This window comes from Pipistrellus kuhlii, unplaced genomic scaffold, assembly GCF_014108245.1.
Source record: "Pipistrellus kuhlii isolate mPipKuh1 unplaced genomic scaffold, mPipKuh1.p scaffold_m20_p_25, whole genome shotgun sequence".
In the NCBI taxonomy this organism is placed as follows: domain Eukaryota; kingdom Metazoa; phylum Chordata; class Mammalia; order Chiroptera; family Vespertilionidae; genus Pipistrellus; species Pipistrellus kuhlii.
In genome coordinates, this window is record NW_023425524.1 from 7423532 (window position 1) to 7441764 (window position 18233).

Below are 18233 nucleotides of genomic sequence, written 5' to 3' on the forward strand. Positions count from 1 at the left end.
GGCGCTGACAGTTCTCCAAGCAGGGGCAGGGGAGTTTTTGAACTTGGGAAGTGGAGATTTTTAAATACCTTCGTGCTGCTGCGATTTTGCTTTGTCCAAATGTTAGAAGGTCCCCCCTCCCAGGCACTGGGATGCCCAGTGAGGCTGGGGCTGGCTGGAGGGAGCCTGGGCCGTGGCCGTGGCCGTGGCCTGAGCACCTGCTGGGGTTTGGCCTCTCCACGCTCCTATGTCATAAAGAACAGGATGTAGAGCGCAGAACTGGGCGGCAGGGTTTTGCTTCTGTTCTTTCTCCTCCATCACTGTCACTCCCCAGGTTGCCGGGCTGGCGGAGCGGTGTCGAACCCTCTGCCCGTCGTGGATTTGTGATCTGCGTTTTGTAATTAAGAGGAACAATGGGAGTCCGCCGGGTCTCGTTATATATAATGGTTGGTTTAATTTGTTTCACTTCTATCTTGTTAATTGTAAATTGATCATTAAGATTTGAATCCTAATCTGCCACCAGGGTTGTGGGTATTGAGGCTAGAGCAATGATCCCGGTTTTAATCACTGATGATGAGAAACAAATTTTATAATTTCGGTACATATTGCAGTTCATATATTTTAACACTGTACTTTATGGCGTTATAAATATTGTTAAATGACTTTTAGTGGAGTTTTACTGTGTGGACTATAATGTATAAATTATATTACTGTTTTGGCAACGGGAGGTATCCAACTGTGTGAGTTTAATTGAAGTAAAGAACACACACCCGGATGAACTAGTTTTTTTTTCTGCTTGTTTAGATGCTACAGAAATTATATTCTGTAAGAGGAGACTGGTGTCAGACTCTGCTAATTGTTACCAAAAGTCAAATGAGAATCTAAAAGAATAAAAAAATCAGGGGTCATGTCTTCTCTTAAAAAGCAATTATCGCTGTAATCCTAATGTTAGCAAAATACTATATTTCATGCCAATGCAATTACACACTATTGCTGGTATATAAAAATGCAGGGGGAAGTTCATGCTTCTGTAAAGCCAGAATTCACCTACATTTTCTATGAAAGTGGATTAAAGTCAATTACCCTTTTGTGTGACACTAGAATAATCCTGCCACAGATGTGATCTCAGACTAACCCAGAAATTTGTAGGTTTACTCTTTCAACTTTGCAAACTATCCTTTCATTCAATATACCACTGGCTCAAGGCAGATAAAAGATCATGTCCATGTCCACTTATCAAATTCTTTTTGAACATTGGAAGTTGGTAGGCAAATTATCATTATAAATAAAGGGGTGGGGGGAAGCTCCAAAAATATGCAAAGCAGAAAAAAATATTTCAGCAATAAAATACCTGGTAGTAAGATGTACGATACTAATGACACTTATATTTGTGTGACTCTAGGAGAAAGGCATTCTCAAAATAGGGCATTTAGATGCAAATGCAAAGATGAATTAGAGAAGGCACGTTCTGTGACAGTACCATCCCGCTAACTATGATTAATTTTCTGGGAGCATGTAAATGTGTCTGTAAGCCCACATTTATATTGTGAATGAGCTTACACTATCAATACAGTTTGTACTCTGCTCTTTCACTTACTGTTGCCTCATGAACATTTTTCTAGATCACGAAACGCTTTGGAACTATAATTTTAATTGAATCATTTGTATGCACAAGACATTTAAGATGTTTCCAATTTTTAACGGTGATGAATAATAGAATGATAATTCTGTACATAAATCTGAATTTTTGATGATTCCGTTAGTGGAGAAGCCTACATGGGGATTATTTTGGTCCAAAGACTATGAACCCCTGAAAAACTATTAATGTGTGTTACTGTGTTAAGTACTAAATGAATTCTGCTCGTGGTGTATATGTTCACATATCCGTGAGAGAAGTGAGACATTAAATTTAAAAAGTGAGAGGCAATTTTGCACAGTGGGTAGCACCACCCTTGAAGAGAGACCTGTGTTTGTGTCTGAGCTTGGCTAATGGCCATTGGAGTGATGTTAGGTAAATCATTAAATCGTGTTTGCTTGTCCAAGAAAAGGAAATAAACACTTACATTGTAGGATTCATTGAGACCATTAATATAAAGGATGGATTTCACTATCTGGCATAGAGTAGGCATGCAATAAATATATGACTGTAATCTGGTCTTATTATGGATTTCTCTGAATAATAGCAAAATTGAATACTTTATAAATGTCTATCGGCCATTTGTTTCCTCCTCTGGGACTATTTTTCATATCACTTGTATTTTTTTTTTAATTAGACTGTGATGGAGAGTGGGGATAGCACTTTATTAAATAATATCTCTAATCTTCCTTCGTTTCATCTTGTGTGTTTCCAGTTCCTTTTTGTAAATTTTCAAAAACTTGCTCTCAGTTCTTTTTGCTTTTATGAATTTTTTTAAAAAACAAAAGTGACTTTATCTTTTTGTTTTAAATACATGCCCATTGTAAAAATTCAGAAAGTCTGGGGAAAGAAGCAAAATTTATTTCCTAATCCTGACACTGAGAGATAGAGATAATCCATATTAATATGTGGTACACAGGCCAAAGTATATTTTTAATTATAAAGTGGAATTCCTGTCTTATCAGCATCATATTTTTAATATGATTTTATTGGTTTTTGAGAGACTTAGAAGGGAGAGGAAGAGAGAGAAACATTGATCGGCTGCCTCCGGTATACCCCCAACTGGGGATGTGCCCGCAACCAAGACACATGCCCTTGACTGGAATCAAACTCGAGACTCTTGAGTCCACAGGCCAATGCTCTATCCACTGAGCCAAACCAGTTAGAGCTATATTTTTAGATTATAAAATCTATGTTTCCATTGTGGTTTTTCTTTTTAAAAAGTGACTTTTGTTTTGGAAAAGTACCTAAAAATAGATAATTATTATTCTGCACTTTTTTTTCCTAATTTGGTTTATGGATTTATTTATTTTTGTCCTTTCAGAATTGTATTTTAGTGCATAGTGCATATTTTGATAGGAGGTACTAGTCTTGGGAGAAAACAAAGTTAACGATTTCTTAGAAAACTGCTCCTATTTCTTATATTGTATGTGATTTTTGAAAGGAGACATGTAAGTCATTAATTCATTTAGGCTATTTCAAATATCAGTAAATTCTTATTAGGAGAAGCAAACGTAGGTTGAGTGTTTGATCTGAGCTTGAAAATGAGATAATCCATGCCCCCATGTATAATCTAGTAAGGAAGATGAGGCATAGAGCACAGCTTTGAAGAATAAATTAGAGGCTAATGCATGCATAAAAGTGAGAGGTAGCTTCAGAAAACGTGCTGACATATTGAGAACCGCTAGGTATTAATCAGGGCGAGCTCCCTGCGACGTGACAGGTGAACCAAGATGAGAACAAAACAGGACGGAGGTGAACTAAAGGTGAGAGATGGCTTCCCCCCTGGAAGCAGCCGGTCCTGGGGGTGAATCCCATTAGCCAAGTTAAAGCTTTTCTTCACCACCAACGGCAGGCTTTCTCTCCAAACGGAGGAACCCTTTCTTTGGAGGGAAATAATTTTACAGCAAGTCTTTAAACTTTGAGAAACGAGCCAGTCATTAACTCATCATTTAACATGCAAGAGTTTTAAACTCTGTTCTAACCAGGAAGAGATGCTATTCGTGGGAACCATGTTACATTCAAAGAAGGACAAGGATACGATTTTTCTTGGACAGACATCTTTCTGATCTTCACATTTGGAGATTTGAGGTAGTTTAGTCATCGAAGACACTGAATAGGGATGTCAGCCATCACCGGAGTAGATAGCTATAGCCCCAAATGAAATGTGTGAAGGCAGGGGGAGGTTGGGGGCATGGTCCCTGGTGTAGCAAAGTGGAGGAAGCTGCCTGCTCTTAGCTTGGAAGGCAGGTGTGGTACAAGGACTGAAACCTAAATGGACAGTTTCCCCCCCCCCCCTATCCCCCATGAAGTCAGGTGTAACTGTCCCTCTTCCACCCGGAAAACTAGAGGCATCTTCTCAGAAGAGAGTCAACCAGCAGGCGCTGGTTAGAATAGGGGCGCTGACGCTAGAATAGAGGGATTAGGAGGAAGCCTGCATTCTGAAAGGTGAGATCCGCACCCTCCACTTCCCCCTAGCCCCTAGGCCACTGACAGTCAGGTTGTACACACACGAGGCAGGAGACTGGAGGCCCCTTCTCTTGAAAAACAGAGGCCACAGCGGAAAGGAGTACAGATACTGCTTTTGGGGGTCTCCCACCGGAAAAGGTAGCTTGCCGCTCAGTTGCTCTTACACTGACGCCCACTCATTCGGGGAAAATAAACGCACACAAATGCCAATGTAATCATAATATACCACTTAGAGAGCAAGGATCAATACATAGGCAGTCTTCATAACATAAATACTGATAACAATTTAACCACAAGTTAAAATGCTAATAATGACATTGACAAGGTGGAGATGGTCGTAGAGGGCATATGAAAAATAGTTTAATCTTCCTCTACCATAATGGATCAGTATAAATGTTTAATTTACGAAATATGAGGTATTGAACTCTAAGCAAATGAAGAAGTACAAAGAGAAAATACCAGAAGAAATAGCTTTAACATTTTTGAAAGGATTTGTCGCCGCTCAGCTGGGTAGGAGGTCCAGGGGCGGAGGACTGCCAGTTGTCATTATTATGCCTTTTGAAACTATATGATTTTAATCGTGTGCCATTAAATTAGCTGTGGTACTTAAAAGAAACTACTCTCTGTTATAGAAATTGCATGTGGGGTTGCACCATTAACAGCCTGCTGCTGGCCTAACATAGACAACTCAGTAAATATTCGATAAATGAACGATGGCCTTTTTTTTTAAAAGGGGTTTGATCATTATCATTGTTGTCTGGTTGGCGAAGCCATCTCTGTTAGAGTAGTTATCCCTTTATCTGTCTGCCACTCGAGTCTCTGCCACGTAGACCCCTCTTCCAGATAGTCTACAATTCCTGAAATATTTTACTTTACATACATTTTTATTTGCACTATTAGATTAAAATAGGAGTTTCAGACAATGTCAAGGTTACACAATCAAAACATGCTCTAGCCGAAACCGGTTTGACTCAGTGGATAGAGAATGGGTCTGCGGACTGAAAGGTCCCAGGCTCGATTCCGGTCAAGGGCATGGACCTTGGTTGTGGGCACATCCCCAGTAGAGGGTGTGCAAGAGGCAGCTGATTGATGTTTCTCTCTCATCGATGTCTCTAACTCTCTATCCCTCTCTCTTCCTCTCTGTAAAAAAATCGATAAAATATATTTTAAAAAAACAAACAAAAAACCACAAGATGCTCTAGCAGTAAGAACCTCCAACCTTTGTTATGTTTGTGCTCTCACTTCTCCAGATCTGCAGTGGCCCAGCTCAGCCAGGAGAAGAAGTACGCCTACGAGAAACTGAAAAAGCTGCAGGAAAGAAACGAGGAGCTGGAGGAGCAGTGCGTCCAGCATGGGAGACTCCATGAGATCATGAAGCAAAGGTAAGAAGCTTTAACTGTCAATTGCTGTGCCATAGAGACCCGTTTGGTTCATAAACAGACTAGGAATCGCTGTGCAATAAATAGAACTCGTGATTGCTCGGCTACTTAAGGGGCGTGCTCAAAACCCCACACTCTTATGCCTTTATGCTTTCTCCGCTTGGGCTTTTATAATACACAGGGCGGAAAGCACCTCGTCCTAACTGTTCTCTAGAGACACGAGAGGAGATGTGATACAGAACCGTCCCCTTTAAGGTGTGCTTTGGCGATGTAATTGGGAGGAACTTCTAACGTTCTCCTCCAGAAGTTGTGGGCTTTTTGTAAGATGAATCGCACAGTAGGGCCTAAGAAGGTCGATATCTAAGCAGAGGTGGCACTGGGAGTGTTTGCCTCTGGTTCTCCCCAAGGCTGTGGCTGTGAGCAGGTTACCCACCCTCTCTGAGCATCAGTTTCTCATCTGTATCGGGGCTAATCATACCTACTATGCAGTTGAATATAAAAATCCAGTGTAATATATACAAAGCACGTGGCTCATACTAGCCATCTACTCACTAGCATCCTGGCCTTTACTCTCTTTTCCCAGAAGAAGAAACGCAGGCTCAGAGAGACGGATGGATTTATGCTCGAGTTGGCAGGTTAAGTGTAGAGTTCCAACTTGAATCTTCATCCTGTGCAGTATTTTTTGTAATAAACACAGTCCCTTGTTTCCTGTAGAGGTGTCACCTATAATGTCTGCGTAATGATGAACTCCCCAGGAAAAATATTTCAGTGAACAGGTCACACATGACCATAGCTGTCAGCCTTTGGCGGGAAGGGGCGGGGGCTGGATGTCGGGAGTGGGGAGGAGGAGAAAGTTGGGTGTTTCTGCAAGGTCCAGAGAGTAACATGTCTTGGGCTTTGGGGGCCACACGTGCTCTCTGTCCACACAGCTGTCTTCGTTCGGATTCTGACTTGTTTTTTACCGCTTTTATATAACCAAAAAGCCATTCTCAGCCAGAGGGCCAAGGATTACGTTTGCATAGTGCTCTCGAGTTCCCCAAATGCTCTCACACGTGTTGTCTTATTGTCTTACCGTGAAACAGAGTTTGGAAGGAGCTGTTGGTATCGCTGCCGTTTGCAGACGGGGGAGTGGGGCTGAGGAAGGTGAGGTTGCCAGCTGAGGGCCAGATAGCAAACTCATCAGTCCTTCGCTGGACAAATATTTATTGATTGCCATCACGTGTCGTGTTCTCCGCCACCTACTGGGAATATAACAGCAGAGTCAATACCGTTCCCAGTCTCATCGGGAAACGGGAAGCCCTTCCGGCCTCATAGGGCAGAGGAATGTTGGTGAGGAATTTTATAAATACCTGATCGATGGCAGTCAGGATCCGTTCTATGAAAGAGAAACGTACTCTGTGGGGCAGGCACATTCCATAAGGAGGATTGTCTTGACCGGAAGTTTCAATGAGAAAGTAACAGTTGAAATGAATCTGTCAGCAACAGGGAAGGGATTGCTAGTCTTGATATCAGGACTGGCAAACTGTGCCCCAGCCCACAGCCTTCTGAGAGGCTCAGGGACCTGGGCATGCCTGTGGCTGTTTTCACACGACAATGTCAGGGTGAAGCCGCTGAGTCAGAGACTATGACCTATTGGCCCACAGTCTAAAACATTTACTGTCATTGGGCTTAATGAACGGACATCACTGGTTATTTCTACAAAAATATATTTAGGCCCTGAGCAGCTTGGCTCAGTGGATAGAGCGTCGGCCTGCGGACTGAAAGGTCCCAGGTTTGATTCCGGTCAAGGGCACGTGCCTTGGTTGCAGGCACATCCCCAGTGGGGGGTGTGCAGGAGGCAGCTGATCGATGTTTCTCTTTCATTGATGTTTCTAACTCTCTGTCCCTCTTCCTTCCTCTCTGTAAGAAATCAATAAAATATATTTTTAAAATCTTTTTAGTAGAAGATTAAGTGCAAAAACCATATCAGAGCGGACTGAAAAGTGTGATTAGAAAAACGGAAATAGCATATTTCAACCTCTATTTTGTGGGATGTGAAAGGTAAAGGGGAAAAAGCGAGGCAGACAGACCAGCCAACCAGTGTGTGTGTTGGGAGGGTGTACTGGGAGGGGCATTTGGGAGCAGAGAATTGTTTGTTAATCGGAGTGGATGTGAATGTAGTGAATTCTGGTTGCGAGGCCATTAAAGTTGTAAAGTCAGGAAAGGGACATTTTTCAACAACTTGTTTGGAGCTCCTGGTGTCTACAGAGGTCGTCCAGAAAATTCATGTTAAGAATAGCAATGGCATTACTCTCTAGTTATGTTTTATTTTTAAAACATATTTTTATTGTTGATAGTATTACAGATATCTTCCATTCCCCCCTTAATCCCCTCCTCCTAGCCCCTACCCAACCCCCAGGTCTTCACCATCATATTGCCCTCATCTATGGGCTGTGCATATAAGTATACTAGAGGCCCAGTGCGTGAAATTTGTGCATGGATAGGGTCGGGTAGGGTCCTTAGGCCTGACTGGCAATCAGGGCCAATCTGTGGGGCAACCGGTGGGGTGATAGGAGGGCCCCTCACTGGCACCCACCTTGGCTGGCCTGGGCCTGCAGACTGGGGCAGCTCCTGCATTGAGCATCTGCCTCCTGGTGGTCAGTGAATGCCATACCAAGTGGTCATTCTGCTAGTCATTCAGCTGCTCAGTTGGATTTGTATATTAGGCTTTTGTATATATATATATATATATATATATATATATATATATATATATATATATATATAATTTTTATTTTTTTTTGGTTTATCTCTTCTCATCTCCAGAACCCCACATCAAGATATGTCAGTCTGTTCCATGCTTCCCTGCTTCGGGTCTTATTTTGTTGGTCAATTCACTTTGTTTATTTGATTCCACAAATAAGTGAGATCCTGTGATATTTGTCTTTCTCAGATTGGCTTATTTCACTTAGCATAATAGTTTCCAGGTCCATCCATGCTGTCCTAAAGGGAAAGAGGTCCCTCTTTTTTAAAGCTGCATAGTACTCCATTGTATACATGTCCTACTAGTTATATTGTAGAGTGAGCATTGGTTCATATGCTAGTATTTCCCTATAGAATATAGGTCCATGTGAGCCCCACAGTGTAGCCATAGGTGACGAGCTCTTGAGCCAGTGAAGACCACTGAGCGGGCTCATGTGGACTCATGTGGTCAAGTTCTCTGTCACAACCCCACCAATCTGGTTGTTCTGTCACTTTCCTTTCTTACATTAATTATTACCTAAATTATTTGCATAAAAACTATTGACTGAGGACATGGAGCTGCTGATTGAAAGGTAACTAATAATGAGTTTAAAATTGGTCTTCTATAAACTAACCTCAGAATGATCTTTAACAAACCTGTAGTATTTTTCTAGTGGGAATTTTATTCCCCGGAAACAAACGTTAAGATAGGAACTAGATGATTGATTTTTTTTTAATCTCATTTGACATTTCAGACTGGGGAGAATTGAGACTGTTCACAGTTTTCAGAAAGCAGTTGAAGAGAGAAACCTGTGCTGAAGGTCTCTCCCTCCGTTTGGTGGCAAATGTATATCATGGAGGAAAAGCAACTTTGCATCAGGGATAGCATACAAACTGCTAGCAATGGGAGCTAACAGATTAAAGAGAATGTTTGGTTTTGGGATAATGTCTTTAGAGTGATATTTTCTGAGCCTTTTTTCCTAGAAATTAATTTTGCAAATGGCTATTACCCATGAAGGTGTGTGTGCGTGCATGCGTGCGTGCGTGTGTGTGTGTGTGTGTGTGTGTGTGTGTATAGGGGCAGAAACGCCATTTTGCAGAAATGTAGAAAAGCAGCATTAAAGTGGCTTCTGAGTCACTCTTTCCCACAAGATGCAAAGTTTTGTTGTTGTTGTTAATCTTCACCTGAGGATATTCTTTCCATTGATTTTTAGAGAGAGGGGAAGGAAGGTATAGAGGCAGAATCATTGATGCAAGAGAGAAACATCGATTGGTTGCCTTGACCAGAGCTGGGGATCAAGTCTGCAACCAAAGTATGTGCCCTTGACTGGAGTCGAACCCGAGACCCTTTAGTCAGCGGGCTGCCACTCTAACCACTGAGCCAAACTAGCTAGGGCTGTATGCAAACTCTGAATGTTTAAATGCTGGGCAACTGTGTCTTTCGGAGAAAGTAGACACCCATCTAGCTGAGGCGTTGCTGATGGGCTGAAAACGTGAGGATTGGGGTGGGTGCCTGGAGTGGGTGGGTATTAAGATGCCAAATATACTGTTATGCTCAATTGTTTACTAACCACCAGTGCTACTTATCTGCTACTGCCTCACCTTCTCCTTCTTGGTCACACTTTCCCTCTGTCTGTTCATGGTTCTGTGGCTTTGTGTTGGTTCTTTTTCTCTAAATGCACACTTGTGGCCCTGACCGGTTTGGCTCAGTGGATAGAGCGTCAGCCTGCGGACTCAGGGATCCCAGGTTCGATTCCGGTCAAGGACATGTACCTTGGTTGCGGGCATACCCCCAGTAGGGGGTGTGGAGGGGGCAGCTGATTGATGTTTCTCTCTCATTGATGTTTCTAACTCTCCCCCTCCCCTCTTCTCTATAAAAAAAATCAATCAAATATATTTTAAAAATCAATCAAATATATTTTAAACAAAATGCACATTTGTGGCCCGATTTTATACCCTTACACAAGAAAACTGTGCCTTCATGTGGCCTTGTATTAGACTCACACTGTGAGGCCGTGTTATCCAAAACCTGAGCCTTCCAGGTTATGAAGCATGGATTTTAAGCAGCTGTCTAGTGCCAGGGAACTGTCCTATAAACAGTTAAAGGACTTGGATACAATGAGCTAGCCTCGTGGTCAGCAAACTGCAGCTCGCAAGCCACATGCAGCTCTTTGGCCCCTTGAGTGTGGCTCTTCCACAAAATACCACGGCCTGGGCGAGTATATTTTGCAGAAGTGGCGTTAGAAGAAATTTAAGTTAAAAAAATGTAGCTCTCCAAAGAAATTTCAATCATTGTACTGTTGGTATTTGGCTCTGTTGACTAATGAGTTTGCTGACCACTGGGCTAGCCTGACATCGAGGGGGTTTTACGCCACTCAGATCAGCATGTAGGACGGAATCAATTCAAACTGAGCTGGTCATCATTTCTCGCCCTTTCTGAACCGTGTTGTTAAAAAGGATGCCATGTCATTCACTTGATTCTTTAGCATCCCGGAACTTCATTCAGAAAAGTGGGAGGAATTGAAGAAATTTTATTCACAGCCTCAATCTTTTTTTTTTTTTAATATATTTTATTGATTTTTTACAGAGAGGAAGGGAGAGGGATAGAGAGCTAGAAACGTTTATGAGAGGGAAACATCGACTAGCTGCCTCTTGCACACCCCCTACCGGGGATGTGCCCGCAACCAAGGTACATGCCCTTGACCGGAATCAAACCAGGGACCTTTCAGTCCGCAGACCGACGCTCTACCACTGAGCCAAACCGGTTTCGGCCACAGCCTCAATCTTAATGTATATGTTGCATATAACATTTGTAGGTATGTCTAGATAAGAGTTTCCATTGGGAAAGAAAAAAAGAAGAAGAAGAAAGAGGGTCTGTTAGGATTGACGTGAATAAAACTTTGTATTTTCAGTTCCTAAGATGTCTCATGTAGGTAGCAGTGACAATGGGTGTGTGATGGTTTTGGCTCATGCATAGACGTGGGCGTGCAGCCATCAGTGGTCATGCTATCCCAGAGGTGGCTTTACGCCTGCGCCCAGAGCGTGTCTGGGACCCAGGGTTTGAGAACCAGATGTGAAGAGGCTGGCAGAGTCTGGCAGATGTGCGGCTGTCCCTCCGGCATCCTCGGCTGAAATTTAAAGATGAAAACGTGGCCACCATCTGGAGAGCAGAGCAGCTGAGGCCTGTGCTGGGAAGTGCCGAGACCAGCTTGCCTCCATAGACCCCGGATTTTTACAAAGGAGAGCGGTCAGGTCCGGCCGGTGTTGCTCAGTGGTTGAGCATCTACCTATGAACCAGGAGGTCACAGTTGGATTCCCGGTCAGGGCACATGCTGGGGTTTGGGGCTCGATCCCCAGTGGGGGGTGTGCAGGAGGCAGCCGATCAATGATTTTTCTCTCATCATTGATGTTTCTATCTCTGTCTCTTCTCTCTGAAATCATATAAATATATATTTTTTAAAAAAATAAAATAAAATGAAAATAAAGGAGGAGGGCCAGGCAGTCAGGGTGTGGCGTTCTGCTGGGGTGTGCCTGCAGCCAGCTCCAAGGTGGCCATCCTTCAGTGTCACTAAGTGTGACCTCATGCCATGACACGCTGCTGCTGGCTTTTTTTTTTTTTATGTTCTTTTTTTAAAAAATATTATATATTTTTTATTAATTTTCTTTTTCTTTCTACAGAGAGGAAGAGAGAGGAATAGAGAGTTAGAAACTTTGATCAGCTGCATTCTGCACACCCCCTATTGGAGATGTGCCCACAACCAAGGTACATGCCCTTGACTGGATTCGAACCTGAGACCTTTCTGCCCGCATGCTGACGCTCTACCCTAGGGGTGTCGAACTCAATCAGAGAAGGGGCCAAAATCTAAAATCCAGCCTAAATCGCGGGCCGAATGGTTTACTGAACAGTCATAAACTGACAATGTTAACCAGAAATGTGAATTTAAAATGAGTGGAACAATCTTTTCCTTAACAGTGCTGTTAACCAACTCACATGCTATCAAGGATTTGGCCCGCGGGCCTTGTGTTTGACACATGTGCTCTACCCACTGAGCCAAACCGATTTCGACTGCTGCTGGCTTTTATGTCAGTCCCTCCTTCGGGAAAAGCCCTGATTTTCACAGATACCCGCATCTGCAGGAAGAACATTTCCTAAAAAGCCAGAGTCCTTGCTGCTGGGAGGTGGATCTCACCACTATTTTTTTAGAGAGAAAATCCAAATGACAGCCTCCCTGTCACACAGTGGCCCAACACTGAAAGTTAACGCTGATCTCTTCTGCACGAGGAAGGGCTCGCTCACCGTCTGGACCACGTTAGGGCCGGCTCGGAGCCACACAGGCCGCCCGGAGCCGCAGCAAGGCTGGCGGCGCACCTCCAGCAGTGAGCGCCATCAGGGTTTGTGCTGATTTGCTTGGCGCGTCTCCAGCAAAAGAGTCCATTAACATTCAAATCCATTTCCTAATAATTGAGGTGATCAATTTACATTAAACAAGGCCTAATTACAACTTCATGTACAATTTAGATTCTATAGGAACAATCAGGGAGCAATAAAGAGGGGGGACCCTCGTGTTGACGCAGAGGGATGTTTGCCTAGGCTGCGTCAACAGATCTTTCATATTTCCAAAATAGTTCCCGCATCCCCTGTGACGGAGGGACCCTCTGGTGTTTAGTTTGGATGCGGGGACGAGTGTGTGTGTCTGTGGCTGCGTGTTTAACAAGGCAAGTGACTGTTTCTCAGTGGCATTGGCATCGAAAGGGCTGCGATGGACTAAGGTAGATGTAGCTTGCTGTTTGTCATGGACTGGCTCTTATAAAAAGAACAAAGAGGCCCTAACCGGTTTGGCTCAGTGGATAGAGCATCAGCTTCGGACTCAAGGGTCCCAGGTTCGATTCCGGTCAAGGGCATGTACCGTGGTTGTGGACACATCCCCAGTAAGGGCTGTGCAGGAAGCAGCTGATCGATGTTTCTCTCTCATTGATGTTTCTAACTTTTTCCTTCTCCCTTCTTCTCTGTAAAAAATCAATAAAATATGTTTTTTTTAAAAAGAAGAAGAAGAACAACAACAACAACAACAGAGAGGAAGCTGGTTGGCTGATTAGTGAAGTGGGCATTATGCTGGCTTTTACCTTTGTAAATTAGACCAGGGACCTGTTGTTCATTCACAGGGGTTTGGGGCCGGGCTGGCGTGGCTCAGTGGTTGAGTATGGGCCTAGGAACTAGGAGGTCATGGTTCGATTCCAGGTCAGGATATATGCCCGGATTGTGGGCTCAATCCCCAATGTGGGGCCTGCAGGAGGCAGCTAATCAATGATTCTCTCTCGTCATTGATGTTTCTCTTCCTCCCTCTCCCTTCTTCTCTGAATCAATGAAAAAAAATATATTTTTAATAAGGGGATGGGGATGGGGAAAGATGCATAGGGGGGATGAGGTTGCCATGGTTGCATGCCTCTTGCCCTGGGAAAGCTGCTCACCCCCAGCCAGGGGGCCCCCAAGGCAGGCTGACTCCGAGAATGCCCCCCAACACCCACAGCTCTCCCGTGCAAGCTCTGATGAGACTGGCATTGCCCGTCAGGAAATATTGCCCGTCAGGGAGACTATAGTCAGAGGAATGCCAGGGTAGCTCGCAAATCCTGTCGGAGCCCGAGAATAGATTTGGCTTCCACCGGCTGCCGCTGTACGCGGTCCGGAATAGAAATCTGATGTTTCACTCTCTCCCTCTCACGTCGCGCCTCCCGCTCCTGCCTTCCTTCCGCTCCCGTGTTAGTGCACTTACTATTTTTATTATTTTTTATTTACACCCTAACTTTTCAATATTTGCCACTTGTGTGGGTAACACATTAATTTTTAATGAAATATTGTCAGACTCTTGGAATAGCTGAGTCAGAGAAGAAAACTGGAAGTGGATACCGACGCTAAGGCAGGGTATAAACTGAATATTACGCTGCTAACTTTCCCCACCCACAAGGATAAATGGTTGTTTTAAAAGATGAAGTGGACTTAGATCTATGTCTCTATCTTGGTGTAACTTTTGTGGCACAAAGAGTAATTCAGGCACCGATCTCATAATTAAAATGAAAGATCAAAACAGCACGTTAGGCAGCGCCCTTCAGTAATTTTCTTTTTATCTGGAGTCATATATTTTTGTCAAGCCTTGTTGCTGTTACAAAGCATTCAGTTGTGACTGAAGTTGAGTCTGGAGCTTAATTTGTCATTCTAGCTGCGTTGCAGAATGAAAGGTGTTAAGGAAGGTGGCATGTGTGTCTTTGAATAGTTCTGCTGCAGTCAGTCATTGTTTGTACGTTTGTATCATATTTGCAAAATTAATACTGGAAAGTATTTAAACAGTTTTCTATTGATTACCGTTCCCAGAAACTACAGCTTTGTAACCTACTCTGGAATGGTAAAGTAATAAGAATGGCTTCTTACAAACTTTTTCATCCAAGAAAGTATAAGCAGTTGAGCTCTAACATCTTGGAGACTTTTTTTCTTAACAATGAATTTATATTTTTCCAAATATTTATGATTTGTATTCCAAATAATCTAAACTAATAAAAGGGTAACATGCTAATTAGGGAGGATGTCTTCCGGAAGTCCATCCTGACAAATCCACATCAGCTGTGAGGCCCAGGGCTCATGGCAGCTGTGGGCTCCGGCAGCCGCCGCGGCCAGCAGTGGCAGCAGCAGTGGAGTGATGGGGGCAGTGCCTTCCCCTGATCAGCCCAGTCACCTCCCGTGGGGAGCGGGCCTAAACCATCAATACGACATCCCCTGAAGGCTCCTGGACTGTGAGAGGGGGCTGGCCTGGCTGAGGGACCCTCCCCCCCCTCACTCCCAATGCACTAATTTTTGTGCACCGAGCCTCTTGTAATAATTATTTTATGGAACCCTTTCCATCTTATATGAGCTGAATTGCCTAGAGTGGTATTTTAAAGAATCAGAAGACACCTGAACAATTATATAGTCCAACTCCTTCTTACCATCTACTGCTCACCCTCTATTCATACCCCAACACAGACACTTTATAACTGAGGAAACTGAGGCCCAAAGAGACACGTGACTGCAAGACTTCACACAGTTCAGGCGGCTACCAGAACCTTTTTCCTGACTTGTGGCCTGGTGTTTCCTAGGTACCTACTCCATAATGAAGATGTTCCCAGAATAGGGAGGTGGCCGGGGACTAGGGATCAGGGAGGAACATGTTAAGTGCAGATCAGTAATTAGATGTTCGCTGAAACCTTTGGCTCAGTGGATAGAGCATCGGCCTGTGGACTGAAAGGTCCCAGGTTCGATTCTGGTCAAGGACATGTACCTGGATTGCGGGCACATCCCCAGTGGGGAGGAGGGTGCAAGAGGCAGCTGATCGATGATTCTCTCTCATCGATATTTCTAACTCTCTATTCCTCTTTCTTCCTCTCTGTAAAAAATCAATAAAATATATATTTTTTAAAAATAATTAGTAGGTCAATGGAAACTGTCTGACGCCAGAGGCCTGAGACCAGAAGTTGGACAGTTAATTGAAAGGTGGGGAAACCCTACCAAGGACTGTCTGGTGTATGTGTTGGGCCAAGACATTTTCTTTGTGTTCGGACACCCTGATTTGGGGTGCACTTCATCTTCCCTAGAAAACCCCACCAGAGTCGCCTCTCTTTCTGCACCCCCCTTTGGGTTCTCTGCACCAGCCGAGAACAGGGATGCCAGGCAGCCTCCATGAGCGGTCACACCCCCCTGACCCTTCCCGGAGCCCCCGCAGCCTTCCTTGCGTGCACACCACACTGGGCAGCCCTTCAAAGCGCTCAGCTTTGTTGACTCTTTCTAAACGATCCTACGCTTTTCATAGACTCAGCAGACTCTTTTTTTAACAACCATATCTCTGAGTTCACTAAAAACTAATAATGCTTATGCAAGCAGCGAGAACAGGTTTGGGAAGAGACACAGTGACCTTGGGAAGCGGAAGGGGTGGGAGCAGCCGGGCCCCGTCGGCCTGGAGAGTGGCCGTCAGTGGCCGCTGTGCTGAGTGTCCCTGGGCGTCACTCATTGCCCTGGCAGGGAAGGAGAGGTCGGCTCAGGCGGCGACCAGGGGAGGCGCTGCCTGTCGGAGAGCTTCTGGGGGCCTTGGAAGGAAGTACTAGAGTCAGGCAGATGGACATGGACAGCATCCTACCTGGTTTTTGGTTTTTTTTAATATATATATTTTATTAATTTTTTACATAATGGAAAGGAGAGAGATAGAAATATCAATGAGAGAGAAACATCAATCAGCTGCCTCTTGCACACCCCTACTGGGGATGTGCCTGCAACCAAGGTACATGCCCTTGACCGGGATCAAACCTGGGACCTCTCAGTCCGCAGGCAGACACTCTATCCACTGAGCCAAACGGGTTTTCCGGCATGGTTTTATAGGAAGAATCTGCACTGCATTTTCTAAAAATATATACATATATATTACTTATATTAGAGAGGAAAGGAAAGGGAGAGAGAAATGGAAACATCAATGATGAGAGAGAACTATTAATCACATGCCTCCTGCACACACACACACACACACACACACCACTGGGGATCAAGCCTGCAACCCGGGCATGTGTCCTGACCGGGAATCAAACCGTGACCTCCTGGTGCATAGGTTGGCACTCAACCACGGAACCCCACCGGCTGGCTCAGCATTGCATTCTCCATGCACAATTTTTCTTTCGTACCAGAGACAGACCTGAAGCAAAGGGAAGATCTTTGTTTCCCCTCCTACTTCTGCGACCTCCTCGCCCCCCAGGAGGAAGGCCAGCCTCCAGCCTCCGAGCTGGGCCTATGGAGCATTCTTACGCCAAGCGGACTGTCCACAGCCGCTGGCCGTCCATACATTGGCTGCTGCTCAGCCTGGAGTGTCGCCCTTCGTGGTCCGGCTTTCGGATGACCTGTGTGCACTCAGGGATGCTCGGCGCTCAGCCTGCTTTCTTCGGGGAGCTGATCTGCTCCTCTCTTAAAGTCCTGGGAGGATTGTTCTCATAGGAAAAATGCTGCTGAGAATGCAGTGGCTTCAAAGTGGGTTTAGGTGAACTCTCGGATTAAAAACCCATTCCTTGACTGGCCGGCATGGCTTGGTGGTTGAGCATCCACTTGTGAACAAGAAGGTCACAGTTCTATTCCTGGATTTGGGCTCGATCCCCAGGAGGGGTCGTGCAGGAGACAGCCAATCAACGATTTTCTCTCATCATTGATGCTTCTCTCCCTCTCCTTTCCTCTCTAAAATCAATCAATAAATAAATATATATATATTTATATATTTATAAATATATAAATATATATATTTATTTATTTTTATAAATATATAAATATATATATATTTATAGCAAGGTATGGGTTTATATATATATATATATATATATATATATATATATAAACCCATACCTTGCTTTTAATACATGGATGCATGAAGTCTCCTTCCTAAACAAGGAATGAACAAATCAGTAAGTCACGAAGAGCTATCCTCTCTCTAAATTGGGAGAATGGAGTCCTTCCACTCTTCCTCTTCTTTATTTTATTTTTCGGTCTAAGCATCCTTTCCACTTTCCCTTCTTAAGTGGGTCATCGTGTTTATGGAGATGACGGTTATAGCACACAGCTGCTTCGCCTCACCGCGGGCTGTGTTACCGCCTCTTCTCTCCTTGGCCGCGTTCGCTCTGGCCCAGAGGGGTGGAGGGAGGGGGCCAGCTGTTCCCCATACGTATTCCGTGGACAATCAGCCCTACAAATGGCCTATGGGAAGAGGAAGTCTTAGTCTGGGGACAGATCGTATAAACTAGGGGTGTCGAACTCAATCAGAGAAGGGGCCAAAATCTAAAATCCAGCCTAAATCGAGGGCCGAATGGTTTACTGAACAGTCATAAACTGTCATTGTGATGGAAACGCAGCGGAGTGCAGTGATGACAGCGCGGTGCGGGCCACATTGCAAGGCCTGGCGGGACGGATTTGGCCCGCGGGCCTTGTGTTTGACACATGTGGTATAAACTATCACCTCTCTGGAGAGTCAGAATGCTCATCTGTATAGCAAAAGCCT

General features: G+C 44.3%; 1 protein-coding gene across 5 annotated transcripts in view; it reads left to right on the plus strand.

Annotated features, from left to right (window-relative positions):
- Positions 1-18233, plus strand: part of SDCCAG8 (SHH signaling and ciliogenesis regulator SDCCAG8) — a 188166-nt gene that overhangs the window by 118971 nt on the left and 50962 nt on the right. For 3 of the 5 annotated variants that reach the window (XR_006742625.1, XM_036453530.2, XM_045587127.1), the window contains one exon: positions 5335-5466. Coding sequence is in view for 3 of the 5 variants with exons in the window: in XM_036453530.2 (XP_036309423.1) it covers positions 5335-5466 (132 nt within the window). In the remaining 2 variants the exon portion in view is untranslated. Of the gene's footprint in view, positions 1-5334; positions 5467-8939; positions 9119-18233 lie in introns of those variants that run through there. The other 2 variants (XR_006742626.1, XM_045587128.1) reach the window with 2 other exon arrangements.